The sequence below is a fragment of the Papilio machaon genome, chromosome 3 (assembly GCF_912999745.1).
Source record: "Papilio machaon chromosome 3, ilPapMach1.1, whole genome shotgun sequence".
NCBI lineage: Eukaryota > Metazoa > Arthropoda > Insecta > Lepidoptera > Papilionidae > Papilio > Papilio machaon.
The window spans coordinates 1854282-1870826 of NC_059988.1; the positions used below are offsets into that span (position 1 = coordinate 1854282).

General features: G+C 37.6%; 2 protein-coding genes across 2 annotated transcripts; one reads left to right on the forward strand and one right to left on the reverse strand.

The window, feature by feature from the left end:
* Positions 1-173: 173 nt before the first annotated feature.
* LOC106707874 (probable phospholipid-transporting ATPase IIB) lies at positions 174-11466 on the forward strand. The gene is made up of 19 exons (XM_014499320.2): positions 174-376; positions 450-552; positions 917-1119; positions 1337-1579; positions 2095-2315; positions 2548-2755; positions 3189-3411; positions 5061-5250; positions 5396-5511; positions 6244-6381; positions 6654-6836; positions 6976-7146; positions 7655-7843; positions 8265-8451; positions 9132-9307; positions 9580-9684; positions 10069-10195; positions 10603-10806; positions 11158-11466. Exons 1-19 carry the CDS (start codon positions 324-326, stop codon positions 11292-11294), a joined length of 3177 nt encoding a protein of 1058 aa, XP_014354806.2. The 5' UTR covers positions 174-323; the 3' UTR covers positions 11295-11466.
* Positions 11467-14699: 3233 nt separating this feature from the next.
* On the reverse strand, positions 14700-16545 carry LOC106707882. Its single transcript, XM_014499329.2, has one exon. It carries the CDS (start codon positions 16496-16498, stop codon positions 14762-14764), a length of 1737 nt encoding a protein of 578 aa, XP_014354815.2. The 5' UTR covers positions 16499-16545; the 3' UTR covers positions 14700-14761.

The following is a 16545-nucleotide window of genomic DNA, read 5'->3' on the forward strand; positions in this document are numbered from 1 at the left end:
TATCAATAGTTAATTACACAGCACTATATTTTATTTTACCACTTTTCAAAATATATTAAATCTATTTAACTCTACTACAAAGGAGCCTTAAAAGAAATGATTATTTTATAGTCTTGGTTAAACGAAACGCAAACATCATCAAATGCAGTCTGTTTAAAACTGTCAAATGTCAACAGAGCTCATTGTCAATTTGTCTTTGTGTTTGTGTTGTATTATGTTTATTTATCTGATTTTATCTCTCATTAATAAATAGGGTAACGGTTGTTTTGATAACACAAAGATTTGTATGTAAGATATAAAATATGACCATTTGATTAACAAATATGGAAACTACTCCACTTTTGACACGACCCAAAAAGAAATCTATCTGGTCAAGGTACACTTAATATTTTTCTTCCTTTTAAGATTATTAGCTATTTACTAAACCTGTTTTATTTAATTAATTTCAGATTTAGTTTCACGAGATTTCGTAAGAAGGAATTTAGTTCTAGAGTAATTTATTTAGGACAATTACCCGAAGATGATTATCCAGCAAACCATGTTTGTAATCAGGTCAGATTTTAATCTTACTAATATTATAAATGCGAAAGATTAGACGGATGGATGGATGTTTGAAGGTATCAACAGAACGGCTCAAGGGATCTTGATGATATATAGCACATATGTAGAAAATAGTCTGAAAGAACACATAGGCTTATTATTACGTTTTTTTTTAATTTTGTGCGGACGGATTCGCGGGAGACAGTAAGTCAAACATCAGAATAAAATTTTCGTGTTATAAATATTGCACTTATTTTTTTCATATTATCCCAACAATGAAAATTGCTTGATATTACATGTAAAGAACTTTTTGTATTAAAATAAAGAAAAACTAACTTGTAGTAAAAGTGTTCTAACAGACATATTATTTTTTCAGAAATATAGCATCATTACATTCCTGCCTCTAGTATTATTTGAACAGTTTCGATTCTTCCTAAACTTGTATTTCCTTGTGATGGCCTTGAGCCAGTTCATACCGAGTATAAGAATAGGATACTTGTATACATACTGGGGGCCGCTGTGCTTTGTACTTGCTGTTACATTGTTCAGGGAGGCAATTGATGACTTTAGAAGATACAGGTAATATTAATATTGACTTACAGATATTCATCACATTAGCTTGATAATAAGAACATATTTTTGAGCTTAATATTTGAAGATATACAAACTTCTTACTGTTTCATGTTGTTGATAGACTATAACATAAGCATAAACAATTTAAATATACTGCTCACTTCTATTACACGCAATAAGTTGCTAAATTAAATGCTACATACATCTCATTTCACACTTGCAGAAGAGATAAAGAAGTAAACAGACAACGCTATGAGCGTGTAGTTTTAGACACTCCAACTGATGGATACCGTCCATTTTACACGGAGTATGTGCCTGCATCAGCCCTCAGAGTAGGTGATATTGTAATGCTACACAAAGGTCAGAGAGTGCCAGCGGATATGATATTACTAAGAACTAATGAGACAATGGGCACTGTTTTTATAAGAACAGACCAATTAGACGGAGAGATTGATTGGAAATTACGGTAAGGAAGTAATATATAAAAATAAAAACTATGTATGTCATCTCTGATAAGTAAGGTACAGAGGCTTCTGCTGTTGCTGAACTGTATACAGAAAAATTGCCTTGTCTCTTGAAACAAAATACTGTACAGTCAGTTGCATAAATATGTATCCATTTACAAAGCTTTACGAACTTGTTAATACCTCAAAACATTTGTATATACAACTATCGGAATGAGGAAATGTGTATATATATTTGAAACCAAAGTTTTCAAGTATATAAAGTTTTATGAATTGATACTTATGCAGCTGACTGTACACCTAATGTGTACTAGTCAACGACACTGTACATCAAAAAGTTTGTTGTGACTTGTAATTGACTTATCTGTTGCAAGTTAATTACAAATACAAACAAAGACAAAGAAAAATGTGAACACAAAACTTGAAATCTTTATCTTATATTATGATTCACTAATATTTTATTATTTTCCTTTGAAATGTAATACAGAAAAGTTTATGTTTTGGTATTATTTTTTAGAATCCCATTGCCTTCAACTCAAAAACTACCAACTGATGCTCACCTACTAGATATAAATGCACAGATCTTTGTAGAGAAGCCAGAAAAGGATATACATTCTTTTATCGGCACATGTACCAGATTGGATGAAGAAGAAAGTGATTCTTTGGATATTGAAAATACACTTTGGAGTGGATGTGTTGTGGCGTCAGGACAGGCCACTGGCTTAGTTATTTATACTGGTAGATATAGACATTTTTAAGTCATAATAAATTCAATACACACATTATATTATAGTTATACCAGTTTCAAATAGAATCCTATACTCTAAGTACAGATTTTTTATAAAAAAAAATATATTATGTTCAATTTAAACCTGTAAACACAGTACATTCTCAGCGTCTTTTTTGAATATGAACCAACATTCACTCTACACTCGCACTAGGTTTTCTCACTTCCTTACATTCTATCCAGGCATAGAAACTCGCAGTGTGATGAACAATGCAGTACCTAGGTCAAAAGTGGGTCGCCTAGATCTGCAGGTGAACGACCTCACTAAAGTGCTGTTTGTTGCCACAATACTCATCTCTTTCCTGTTGATTACACTTAAAGGCTTCGATGGACCCTGGTTTGGATTCTTCTTTAGATTTGTGCTACTTTTTTCTTACATCATTCCAATAAGGTGAGTTGTTTTATAAGACAAGACAATACAAGACATAGAATTTTTGTCTTCAATAAAATGATATCTTAATGTATACTAATGTAAATAATTCCACAATAGCTAGAATTTAAAATAAAGTACACATCTCTAATCTTACTATCTTACTTCTTACTAATATTATAAATGTGAATGTTTGGATGTTTGTTTGAAGTTATCTTCGGAAAGGCACAACATATCTTGATGAAATTTGGCACAGATGTAGAACATAGTCTGGTAGAACAAATAGGCTACTTATCAAGGTTTTTGTTAATTCCGCGGGGACATAGTCGCCGGCAAAAGCTAGTTTACCATATTTTAGATCTAACCTTTCATTCCAATGAAATAAATGCTTAAATATGGTAATGGTATAAATTGTTTTTATCTGTGTACATCATATTTAATCTGTTGTCAACAGTTTAAGAGTGAATCTAGACATGGGGAAAGCGTTTTATTCATGGACGATACAAAGAGACAAACAGATTGAGGGTACGGTGATGAGGTCTACAACTATACCGGAGGAGCTCGGTCGTATACAATATTTGCTTGCTGACAAAACGGGGACTTTGACTAAGAACGAAATGGTCTTCCAGAAGCTTCATCTACAAAATGCACTGTTTGATAGAAATAATTTTCATGAGGTAATTACTTTGCCTTATTTACTTAATATGACATACATATTTGAAATAAAGTAAATCTAAATTTTTAAGCTAAAAAACTGTTTCAATATTAAAATATTTGCTTTTTTAACATAATCACCATTTTAGAATACATTTAGTCATTACTTTGTTTTTTTTTTTTAAATCTATCGCAAAATTAAAACATTGTTAAAAAAAGACGAAAATTTAATTTAGGTATAAACAATACACCTCATTAATATTAGGTCCTTACATATGAAATTGGCGTTTTTCGTACTGGTCACTTTAATCACGAATTTCTCCTCTTTGGTAAGGAATTCCAAATTCAAATTTGTACAGCTATAGACTCATGTATTTGTGGTTCGATGACCGTCATTCATTTGTTTTTTTTCTTCTGTTTTTTTCTGTTTGCGTCACTCATTTTACAAAATGGAAAACTTAAAATATCGCATTATTTACGAGTACGAGTTCCGCCGTGGCACTAGTGCTGCGGAAACGACTCGAAGGGTGAATGATGTGTATGGCGGTCGTGTTGCAAAAGAAAACACAGTTCGTTTTTGGTTCCAACGTTTTCGTTCTGGAAATTTCGATCTGCAGAACAAGCCCCGTGGACGGCCTGAGACTCAAGTTGATAATGAAGAGTTGAAGGCTATTGTGGAAGCGGATCCATCGCAAACCACGTCCGAGTTAGCTGCAGGCTGCGATGTTAGTGATAAAACTGTTTTAATTCACTTGAAGCAAATTGGGAAGATTAAAAAGCCTGAAAGGTGGGTACCTCACGAATTGACTGAAGCAAACCGGCAAACGCGCGTCGACTGTTGCGTTACATTACTAAACCGGCACAATAATGAAGGTATTTTAAACCGAATCATTACCTGTGATGAAAAATAGGTTCTTTACGATAATCGGAAGCGCTCAGCGCAATGGTTGGATCCTGGCCAGCCAGCCAAATCCTGCCCCAAGCGAAAATTAACCCCAAAAAAGTTACTTGTAAGCGTTTGGTGGACTAGTGCCGGTATTGTTCATTACAGTTTTCTCAAATCTGGCCAGACTATTACGGCTGATGTCTATTGTCAGCAATTGCAAACCATGATGGAAAAGCTAGCGGCTAAACAACCTAGGCTGGTCAATAGCTCCACGCCACTGCTGCTTCACGACAACGCTAGACCACACACTGCGCAACAGACGGCTACTAAATTAGAAGAGCTTCAATTGGAAAGTCTAAGACATCCTCCGTACTCCCCGGACCTTGCTCCAACAGATTACCATTTTTTTCGAAATTTGGATAACTTCTTGCAAGGGAAAAAATTCAACTCCGATGGGGCAGTCCAAATCGCCTTCAAAGATTTTATTGATTCCCGTCCGACTGTTTTTTTTAGTAAAGGGATCAATGAACTACCTATGAGATGGCAAAAGTGCATAGAAAATAATGGTTCATACTTTGATTAATTAAATATATTATATTAAAAAATATTCGACTTTTTGTTCCTCCCATACAAAACGCCAATTTCATATGTAAGGACCTAATATTCTTCATAGCCTTTTATCGTTGGTTTCTGAGACCTGAAATCCTGTTTTCTCTGTCACAGACATGACGATATGTTTTATATAGGTATTTGGTCTCGGAAACCAACAATTTATATACTGTACAGGTGGAAGCATTCCTGACTCAGTACATAACAAACGACGCGCCCTCCCTACCGACCTCGCCCAGTGGGCAAGGCGCCGCGCTCGCGCCCACGCCAAGACAGATATGGGAGGTGGTCCTCGCCATCGCGCTCTGCCACAACGTCACACCCGTCTATGATATAGAGGACCAGAGAGCTGATGAAGCACAATCAGGTAACTTAGAACAGACTGAAGTAAAACTAGGCTGAGTAACTCAAAGTTTGAAAGGTCTGTGCTTCGAACCCACGATCACGTGATTGCTGTTCGTACTCATAACAACAAAACTATTGGAGCTTCAATGAGCTGGATCTGTTGCCAGACATGGGGAGTTCGGTGATGTCTGAGAGCTGTGGGGGTGCGGTGCCGCAGCAGCAGCTGTGTGACTACCAGGCTGCCAGCCCGGATGAAGTCGCCCTCGTCAAGTGGACTGACATGGTAATATATTTCCAACATCATCACGATAATATGATATGGTAGTATTCAAATATCTTGTCGACTCTTAACTTCGCACGAGTCGCTGTATAGAACATAATTTTACGTGTAGCGGAATGAGCAGCAGGTGATAACCTTGGTCTGCTAAGATATTTGAAAAGAACCATGAGTCCATCTAGATTTTACAGATACACTTCTCTCCTTGTATTGTCTGTGAATAAAGTCTATTCTTTACAGATTATATCTGTGGACTTTTTTAATGCAGGCAATATTTTATTTCTTGTTTATATTTATACGTTGCCACTATCTAATATATAAAATTATATAAAATAAAATTATATAAATTCTCTATCTTGCCAATATCTAATATATAAAATTCTCCTGTCACAGTTTTCGTTGCCATACTCCTCCGAAACGGCTTGACCGATTCTCATGAAATTTTGTGAGCATATTCAGTAGGTCTGAGAATCGGCCAACATCTATTTTTCATAACCCCCCCCCATTTTTTTTTTAACTGCGCGCGGACGGAGTCGCGGGCGACAGCTAGTATAATATAATTATTTCAAGCGTTAGGCAACAATTTTTAAATGGATGGATGAATTGTTAGAAGGTATCTCCGGAACGGCTCAACAGATAGTCTGGAAGAACACATAGGCTATTTGTTAAGTTTTTTTTTTAAATTGCGCGCCGATGGAATCTCGGGTGACAGCTAGTTAATAGTATTTATGTTATCAGATGGGCGTATCGCTATATAGAAGAGACTTGCACAACATCTCGCTGAAGCTGCGCGCAGCAAACGAGATCATGCAGTTCAATATACTGCAAGTGTTCCCCTTCACCAGCGAGAGTAAGATGATGGGCATCATCGTACAGGTATATTCATTTGCACAATTAAAACGTTAATTTTATACACCACATTATGTTCATTAACTTGATGTTGAACTTTAACAAAACATCTGGTTGAACTGTAATCAAAATTATGACCTTGAATTAACTTAATTAAGTAATTTCTGTTATCCAGATCCTTGTTTAATCTCTAATGATTTTATCATTGTTGAATTAGTATGATTAAATAACACTTAAGGGCTCCCAAAGTGATTAATACCTTTGAGTGTGTTTATAAACACTTTAAGTAAACTCAACAGGAAGAGAACTCCGGGGAGATAACGTATTACGTAAAGGGTGCTGACATAGCGCTGTCCCGTGCGGTGGGGGCTGCGGGCGCGGGCTGGCTGAGCTCGGAGTGCAGCTCTCTGGCCGCTGAGGGACTTCGCACGCTCGTCGTCGCTAAGAAAACAATGACCAAGAATGAATATCTTGAATTTGAAGTACGAACGGTTTAAAATGTCATAAAACTGTAGCCAAACATTATTGCGGCTCGGAATTTTTGCCATGAATCATGAATCACGAGCCGCTATAAAGTTTGAATCTTTTAATACAATGACGTGTAATTTGAATGTTTGACAGAGCGAGTACAACGAGGCCCGCCTGAGCGTGATGAACCGCAGCGAGCGCACGGCGGCGGCTCTGGGCCGGCTGCAGCGCGGGCTGCTGCTGCTCGGTCTCACCGGAGTAGAGGATCGTCTGGCTGATGATGTGCCCCGCACCCTCGCCATGCTGCGCACTGCCAATATCAAGGTATCATCATCAACCTGCCCTTATCCCTATGGAGGGTCGGCACTATGTACTATTCTTCCATACAATCTCTATCAGCCGTCATATCTGAATTTACCCCTTTTTTACGCATATCCTCTTTCACACGATACATCCATACTTTCATTGGTCTTCCTCTACCTTTATAGCCATACACATTCATCATTTCAATTTGTTCTGATTCAAGTCATATCGTAAGTTAGCGAACAAAATGCGGACTATACTTTATATTAACTAGAACCATTTACGACATTTCTGATGAATATCCGAGCCTCAAATACAATATAATATCGGGGCATTCACTTTTAGCTAACAATCTACCATAGCTAGTAAAGTAAGATGACAAAAAAAAATACAAAAATAAACTTTTATTTCAACCCAAACAATAGTTCAAACCTTAAATATATAGCTATGAAATATGGACATGATATGTATCTATTACCTATCCTAGACAGATTGCATCTGTACGTGTACTGGTACATTGTGTGTTTAGATCTGGATGTTGACCGGCGACAAGCTGGAGACTGCGCTGTGTATCGCGCGCTCGCTGCAGCTGGGCGGAGGCCGGCGCTGGCTGAGCGCGCCCGAGTGCACCACACGCCGGCACGCTCACCACCTGCTGCTCACGCTGCAGAACGCAGAAGATGACACCGATCTCATCATAGAGGGGGAGACACTAGAGGTAACCTTACGGAAAACTACCAATTAAGTAATATTATATATAGTCTAGGTTGAAGACTGTGTTTTTTTTTTAAATCCGGCTCGAAGGACCACTTGTCCAAAATGACTTTATTAATTTTAAAAATATTGTTTTAACTGTTTGTCCTGCTGGAGGTTAAACCTTTTTAACCCTTCTCTCTTCGCCGGCGACACTTGTGTACATCTATATATATAAAAGAAAGTCGTGTTAGTTACACCATTTATAACTCTAGAACGGCTGAATCGATTTGACTGAAAATTGGTGGGCAGGTAGCTTAGAACCAGGAATAGGACATAGGATAATTTTTACCCCGTTTTTTTTTTTTTTTTATTCCGCGCGGACGGAGTCGCGGGAAAAAGCTAGTATATGATAAAGCGGTTGTTAACGTGTTGGAGATTGGTAGGTGTGCCTGCAGTCGTACGAGGAGGAGTTCGTGTTGGTGCTGCAGCGCTGCAGCGGTGTGGTGGTGGCTCGCTGCTCTCCCACACAGAAGGCGCGAGTGGCGAGGTTGTTGCGAGCGCGCGGACACGTCGTCGCAGCAGTCGGTGATGGCGGCAACGACGTCGCCATGATACAGGAGGCTGATATCGGTAAACAAACTTAGTTACGGTTTAAGGTTTAAGAAATATTTATTTCCTTAATAAGAATTATCACTTATTTAAGGTAATTAATGGTCTATGTTACATTAATATTACAAGCGTATAGTATTTTTTTTTTTGACAAAACTTATACATAAACAAGTTGAATAGAAGTTAACAGAGATATGAAAACTAGATGCATGGAATACATTAATTAATTATGCAAATGTATTCTAAATTTTGTAGGTATTTTAGGTAGCATAGTTCATATCATTATTTCTATAGGAATTTATTCACGATACATCTGTAAGTCATTTAATATCTAGATTTTAGATCTTTTTTTTTTTGTTAAACAGTACTTTGTTAGGTGACTTTCATGATTGTTGTCAATTATGTCGTAATTACCTTTATAAGAGGAAGTATGTCGATTAAAATTAGTTTTTCACTTTAATAGTGAGCCCAGAGTCTTTAATTATTTGGGATGTTTTTTTATATAAAAGAAGGACCCATGGACATTCGCAATACCAAAGGAACTGCAAATGCATTGCCGGCGTTTTATTCTAATGTTAAATCAAATGTTCACGTATTAATGTTAAAGTAACGTACAAAGAGACGGGTATCTGACGGGTACAGGAGCTTCATTTACCTGTATGTTTGTCCAGCATGTGTTCATTGGTATGAGGATGTGTTAGGTGTGGGTATCGAGGGTCTGGAAGGTCGTGCTGCGTCTCTGGCTGGTGACGTGAGCGTGCGCGGTCTGTCTGCGCTGGCGCGGCTGCTGCTGGTGCACGGCCGGCGCGCCGCCATGCGCTCCGCCGCGCTCTCGCTCTTCATAGTGCATCGCGGACTCATCGTATCCACCATGCAGGTACAACTCACACTTTACAGTCGAACCTGGAACCTGGATAACATTAAAAGGACCGCGATATTTTTCTCGTTAGTAAAGGTTTTTCTCTAACTTGAATTTCTCGCACATGGAAATCAACCGCTGGGAAAGAAAGACTATACAATTGTAATTAGACATAGCGGACGATAACTTAATTTGCACGCAAACTTTGAAGTGGTTCGTTTGTTTGACTACTAACTTTTCTTTAATTCTAGTCATTACTTTATTTTATATGTTGGTATTTTTTTTCTCAGGCGGTATTCTCAGTGGTGTTCTACTTCTCATCCGTGTCTCTCTACCCTGGCTTCCTCATGGTCGGCTATGGAACTGTCTTCACCATGCTACCAGTATTCTCTCTAGTCAGTTACATTTATTATCAAATACCATGTTTTTGTCTATGAAAGATGTTTTATTTCTATGTTTCTGTAGTTTAATAAAAAATGTGCATGTTTAATGACATGACAAAAAAAAAACAAATTAAAATAATTATAACTAGTTGTCGCCCGTAACTCCGTCCGAGCAAAATAAAAAACACGTAATTAGTAGTCTATGTATTTTACCAGACTATACTCTACTTCTGTAAATTTTATCAAGATCCTTTGAGCCGTTCTGTAGGTACCTTGTAACAAACATCCATCCATACATATAGCATTTATAATATTAGTAAGATTTGCAGGTGTTTTTGAGACCCATATTGGTATATTTCATACAAAATTTTAATATTTTAACTTTGTTGTACGCAGGTACTTGACAAAGATATACCTAGCTCGACTGCACTTAGATATCCCCAGCTGTATCGACAGCTGACTAAAGGAAGGCATCTCTCATATAAAACCTTTTACATATGGACTGGAATATCTATATATCAAGGTAAGCATGTGTTATTGAAATAAATAACAGAAAAAATTACTCCTAGTCGAAGTCAAGCAAATTCATTTTAGACTAGATAGATTTTTGACTAGTAATAGAGCTAGCTATTTTTATAAATTGTTAGACGATTATAAAGTTACCTTAATTTGTTAATATTACCTATACTTTTTTTAATTTTGCGTTTTTCCAGTGATTATGATGCTATTAATTACGCCTCAATTTATTAAATTTCTCTACTTTTTGTGTACTTTACGACTTTCTTAACTTCACGTTAGCCTCTCCTACGTTTAGATGTATTTCTATGACTCATATATTTTTATCTATATTCGTACGTACACGCATACGTACATAAATCGTTTTAAGCGTATGCGTCCGTAAAAATTCGCAAACTTGTGTTTTTTCACCAGGCGGTGTGATAATGTACGGCGCACTGGTGCTGTTCGAGGAGCAGCTGATCCATATCGTGGAGATCAGCTATACTGCTCTCATCCTGACCGAACTGATCATGGTGGCCCTCACAGTCGCCACCTGGCACCGTCTCATGGCTCTCGCGGAACTCATCAGCCTCGCCATGTACACCGCCACGCTGCTCATTTTCACCACATACTTTGGTATGCAACTATTGTTATAAGTCTTTATAGTCAACTAGCTTTTACCCGCGACTCCGTCCGCGCGGAATAAAAAATAGAAAACGGGGTAAAAATTGAAAAAAAAATGTCCGTTTCCTGGTTCTAAGCTACCTGCCCACCAATTTTCAGTCAAATCGATTCAGCCGTTCTTGAGTTATAAATAGTGTAACTAACACGACTTTCTTTTATATATATAGATAGAGATAAGTAGTAATAGAGCTACTTTTAGTTGATGTTTATCAACGTTTAGACATCTTTGTTTGACCTTAGACTACGGCTGGGATGCGGGGCGGAACCGAAACACGATTCCACAAGAGTTAGAATATGTTTCAGACGCGGACTTCATCCGTCACTGGGACTTCTGGTGGAAGGTGACGACCATCACTCTGGTGTCATGTCTGCCGCTTTACATCGTCAAACATATGCACCGCAAGTGGCGCGACCGACAGTACAAGAACATACGGAAATGATCCTTATCACATACGCAGTTAGGTCCATATTACAACTATTGTCTACATTATAAGTTACTAACGTAACATGTGATATAAGGTTAACAAATAGCTGAAAGCATACATCTTTTCATATTCTTTCGCAGTTTTATCATCAAATTAAGTTAAAATAATACACTTTTTTCCTACAAAAAAAAAAAAAAAAACTAAGATGCCTTAATAGTTGGATTTGTACGAAACGAGCGTTTCAGTAACAATTGCTCTAAAAGATTCATTTAGACATAAGCCGGAATTGTACGTACAGTTAGAACTGTCCGGTGATGACGTTAGTAGCGATATAGCGCTCTCGTGTACTCACATAGTTTGTCTAGCTCTAAAAGAATTGCCGAACTGGACTTTGTGTACATATGTAATATGAAAACGCAAGATTAATGTGACCTCGCTTTTGAAATTTAAGACAATTTTTTATTTATTTAAAATAGTTGGTCTTTTTCCCCGCACTATGTTATGCGTCAGTTTTGTATATTTCAACGTACAATTTCTGGCACACTAACTAAATGACCGGTTGTAGTTTAAATGGTGCAGTGAATGCATTTAGATTAATATTAGAAAATAATACAACTTATAAGTTAAGCGAAAGTGACAGAGAATATTAACTTAGATAGAATGTTGATAATTCCAAAAGTACAGCGAGGGAAACACTCAACTGCTAAAACACATTAAAAAAATCTTGTCATCTCTCTTACTCTTTTATAGAAAACTGAGATAACTATATGTTTTTTATTCAAGTTGCGGCAGTAACATACGGATAGATAGGTACCCATCTTTGATAAATTTTATATGGTTGCGTTCGTTTGCATCACGCTATTCAACGTGTATTTATATACTCACATTTGATATAACTCTTTTCAAATAACTTGGTGGCTCAAGGTCATGTGCGTTGTGTTCTCCATCTGCACCCCTCTACGCCTCAACACACCTATTGTGTTCTGCGCACCGACTCGCGCTAAGTTAGAGCCGCCAAGACATCTGAAATCTATAGTACCTAAGGAAATTATGCACGGGTTTTAATTTTGCACAATCACATATTTTCGAACTACATACATATTTTGGTATCTAAAAGATTCTGGTCCAATAATTATTGATGAAGTTATTAAAGAAATACGGTTTTTTTGCTTCTCCTGAAAAATTGGATTTTTCCTATTACAGGATAAATCGTCGAATTTATCTATGAAAGATTGAGATTTTCACAAATATTCGTGCTAGGACCTCCGTTCTAATACAAATATTACGGCAGTAGAAATACACGATTTTGGTAATAAGTTGTCTACATTTTAGATTTATATTGTTTTTATGTGACATTATATGTATTAACTATAATATTGTAAGATATGTTAACCGTATTTTTACTGTGATTCAAATTATATGATATTAATATAAATAATATTCCATTTATAATCTGTTGTGTAAGTGTGGAAATGTCATATGTGAGGTACAAATTTTGTTATATTGTGATATATATATTTATTTGATAGTATATAGGTATATGTATGTTAAAGCCCTATTAACGTGGCTGGGTTAATGTAGCATTAAAAATGTTTATCTTTTAGTATTATTCAAGTTTTATGGACGTTTGTATGAATCTTAATAAATAACATGATTTACAAGAAGTTATTTTTATTCCTATTTAAACTGTTGATAATCTAATGGGTAGGGATTGCAATCCGGCGTCATTTTCAGTCCGGCCGGATACGACCGGATTCCCATCAATCCGGCCGGATCCGACCGGATCCGACCGGATTGATTAAATCAGGATGATTTTCGAGTTTTAGTACAAAATAAGTAAGTTAATCAAGTGTCACTGCACTTATATGTAGGTAGTTTATTAAAAATAAATCACAAATATATAAAATCGACTTTTAAATTATTCAAACTTTCGTGAGACATGATCACTAACTTATATAGAAACGGCTAAAACACTCACGTATATATATCCGGTGTCGTCACCGACTAGTTTCGAGCCCTACGGGGGCTCTTCATCAGGGTGAGTGGGATTGGTATTATTTCGCGGACGCGGCCCGTCGCTCACTACGCGCCTGCGCTCTTAGGGCGCGTCTTGAGGGGGCGGGGGGCGCGGGGTGCGCCGGCGTCGTTGACGAGGTTGATACCAAAGCAGTGTTGGTTGGGTTGGCCCCCGGAAACTCTAATAACAACACCAACACTGCTTTGGTATCAACCTCGTCAACGACGGCGGCGCACCCCGCGCCCCCCGCCCCCTCAAGACGCGCCCTAAGAGCGCAGGTGCGCAGTGAGCGACGGGCCGCGTCCGCGAAATAATACCAATCCCACTCACCCTGATGAAGAGCCCCCGTAGGGCTCGAAACTAGTCGGTGACGACACCGAAAATCGACTTTATTTCTTAACCAATGTTAAAACAAATAGACAACAAGAAAACAATTAAAATTTAGTAGTGTAGGTAACTAGTAATAATTTAACGACGTAACGAGTAGCTTAGTCTTTCTAGATTTCACTTTCACAGATAGATCAATTTATAAGTAACATTATTAATTATTAATTATCAAGTAACTATAATATCTAATAGATACAATTAACCTTACGTAATTAACTGAAATTAGATCAAAATCATTATTAAAGTATTTGAGAATGCTAACAAACAAGTCTTATAGGTATTTATGATTATAACAGATACCATCATGATTTGATAAATCTGTCGAACGAATGAATGGCAAAAATTATCACAATAATGAGTTTAGGACTCTTTAGTTTAATCAACTTACGATAAATAATTATTTTAAGTAATAATTGTAAAAAAATATAAGTATTAAAAGAAAATCAATATTGATTTTGAAAATAAGATCGTAGAAAACAAATATTGTTAATTGTGTCATCAGCTAAACGACTTCTAATAGAGCTGCAAATATATACGCACAACGCATTTAAAGTACCTACTCATGCAACAGCTATATTATTTTCCCACAAACTGCTAGCACCGGATCCGGTTTTCGGATCCGGTATATTGGTACCGGATCCGGTAACCATTAAATGATGCCGGATCCGCCGGATTACCGGATCCGTTTTTCCGGATTGCAATCCCTACTAATGGGGTTTTGCATAATCTTGCAAAGTTTTTGTCCCAGATAGGGGGTGATATTTTCTCGTAATGTGGTAAGACTTGAGAAAAAAGTAGCAGTACTAATTTCTGGAATTTTACCATCGTTAATTGTACCGGGAAATCTGAAAAATTATTGCCATTGATTACATCTTTGTGCTAATTTTGCAAAGTAATAAACTTTTAAATTAAATAATAAAATAGACGTAAATAATTAAAATATAGTATTTATCCCATAAAAATTAAATGCATCTTAAACAACATATATCTTAAATTGTAATACTTGCAGCTAAAACTCTATTCACAAAGTTAATATTCCTATCAAGACTTTCTAACAATTAAGTTTAAAAAATAACGGTCAATGCTTCGATGGCGGTGTTGTGAACGAATTGACGTCCAGTTCTGTGCCGGACGTCGTCGACTTTGCCTGCGACGCTTTGGAGGCGACGCGGCGTGCCCACGCCAAGTCACGCGAGTTCCTCGATTTGCGTCCATGAGATTTGGAACTATCCGAAGTAATGGACTGTTCTGACGTGGAGCTGCCCGACCACGGCGAGCCCGTGTCCTGATGCTCGCGACAATAAGTCAACTCCGAATGAGAGTTTGTGCTCGTAGAGTACATTTGCCCTCGCTTCGGTCTAGTCCGTTTCACTATTTTCACTTCAGATATGGAGGTTTCTATTTTCGGCGGGCTTTTCGATCGAATCGCTCCAACGTTTTCGCCGCTGCCTTCCTGGTTGATAACCGGAAGAGAATCTTCATCGCTTGTATCTTCGTTATCGCTCATGATAACCGCCATCGTCTCTGTATTATCATGGAGATCGTAAACCTTTTCTGTCCTTATTGAATTACGATAAGATATTTTCGTTTTTGCCGGCAAGCGCCTTAGACGCGCGTGCTGGTTATAGAATAACGAGCTATGTTGCGAAGGCAAAATTGTGGGATTAACGAGTTCGTCTTTCGTGAAAGCCATTACATTTTGATATTTTTGCTGTCGTTCTGTACAATGACACCCGTTACTTTTACCAAGTAAAAAAGTATAACAAATTTGTGAAAGGCAAATAACGGCGGCGGCTAATACTACTAGAATAACATATAGTTTTGGAGTCCAATCTGGGTCCATGTAAACGTACGTCTCACTTAGACCCTTCCATGGATGCCATCTAGAGACCACTCGTTCCTCGTTTTCGTAAAGGTTGCGACGCGATAAGCCTTTGCCGTAGCTTTGCACAGCGGCGGCTATTCGTAACACTCCTCCAAAAGCTGAGTAAAGTTTTTCATCGGCAAGATGCGGTGCGACGTCATTTTGCATCCAATGCCACATATCATTATTAAAATTCAAGAAGTCGACGTGCCGACATGTGATCGGAGAATGGTGTAAAATACATCTCGTCGCTGTCGTGTAATACTTAAGCAAAATATTTTCAGATCGCGGCGAAGACAAACTGACCATACCTCCTAATTTAAAAGGCAATGCGATCGCTGATGGTTCATCCTTATCGTCCAGCTTGGGCACCGGGATGTGAATGCAGGAGTTTACGTCTCTCTTCATGACCAAACCCGAACATGGATTTAAGAGTTTTCCGTGTCTAACAAAAACTTTAACGACGGTTAAATTAGACCACTGCGGAATACGATCCGGTCGAGCCCAACCCAAACCTTGAGTATTCAAAAGTAACTTGATTTGTTCCAGAAAGTTATGTAATTCTCTGACATCTCTATAAGGCACGTAACCGGCGTAATATGAAAATCTAGCAGTTGGCAATATTTCTTTGGTCAAATGAGCACCGATAGTGTCGGCGAGAGCTGCCTTTAAAAGAGTGGCACAGTGCGAGTTTGTTTCTTTACCAACATTACGAAGAGCTTGACGAAAGTACTTTTGCATCTCCTTTAAATACCTACCGTTCATTTTTTCTGGATTTACACTGGGTGGCATGGCCAATTCAAAGATTCTTCTCGCCCGTAATTTGGCCAAATCATCCTCGCTCCAACATTCGTTTTTATTTAATTTGTTGTAAAAAATTGCCGACCCAACATGTGACATAGGAGCACATGCCACCTGAGTAAATGTAAATAATAATAACATGTAAATCATACAGAAAGATGTAATAAACTTGATAATACGAAAATATGAGGTGACAA

Excerpts from the sequence above, each read along its gene's own strand:
- LOC106707874 (XM_014499320.2), top strand. The coding sequence starts at position 324 with ATGGAAACTACTCCACTTTTGACACGACCCAAAAAGAAATCTATCTGG. Across the intron at positions 5,512-6,243 it reads TCGTCAAGTGGACTGACATG|ATGGGCGTATCGCTATATAG; the intron begins GTAATATATTTC and ends TTATGTTATCAG. Across the intron at positions 10,196-10,602 it reads TGGAATATCTATATATCAAG|GCGGTGTGATAATGTACGGC; the intron begins GTAAGCATGTGT and ends TTTTTTCACCAG.
- LOC106707882 (XM_014499329.2), bottom strand. The coding sequence starts at position 16,498 with ATGATTTACATGTTATTATTATTTACATTTACTCAGGTGGCATGTGCT.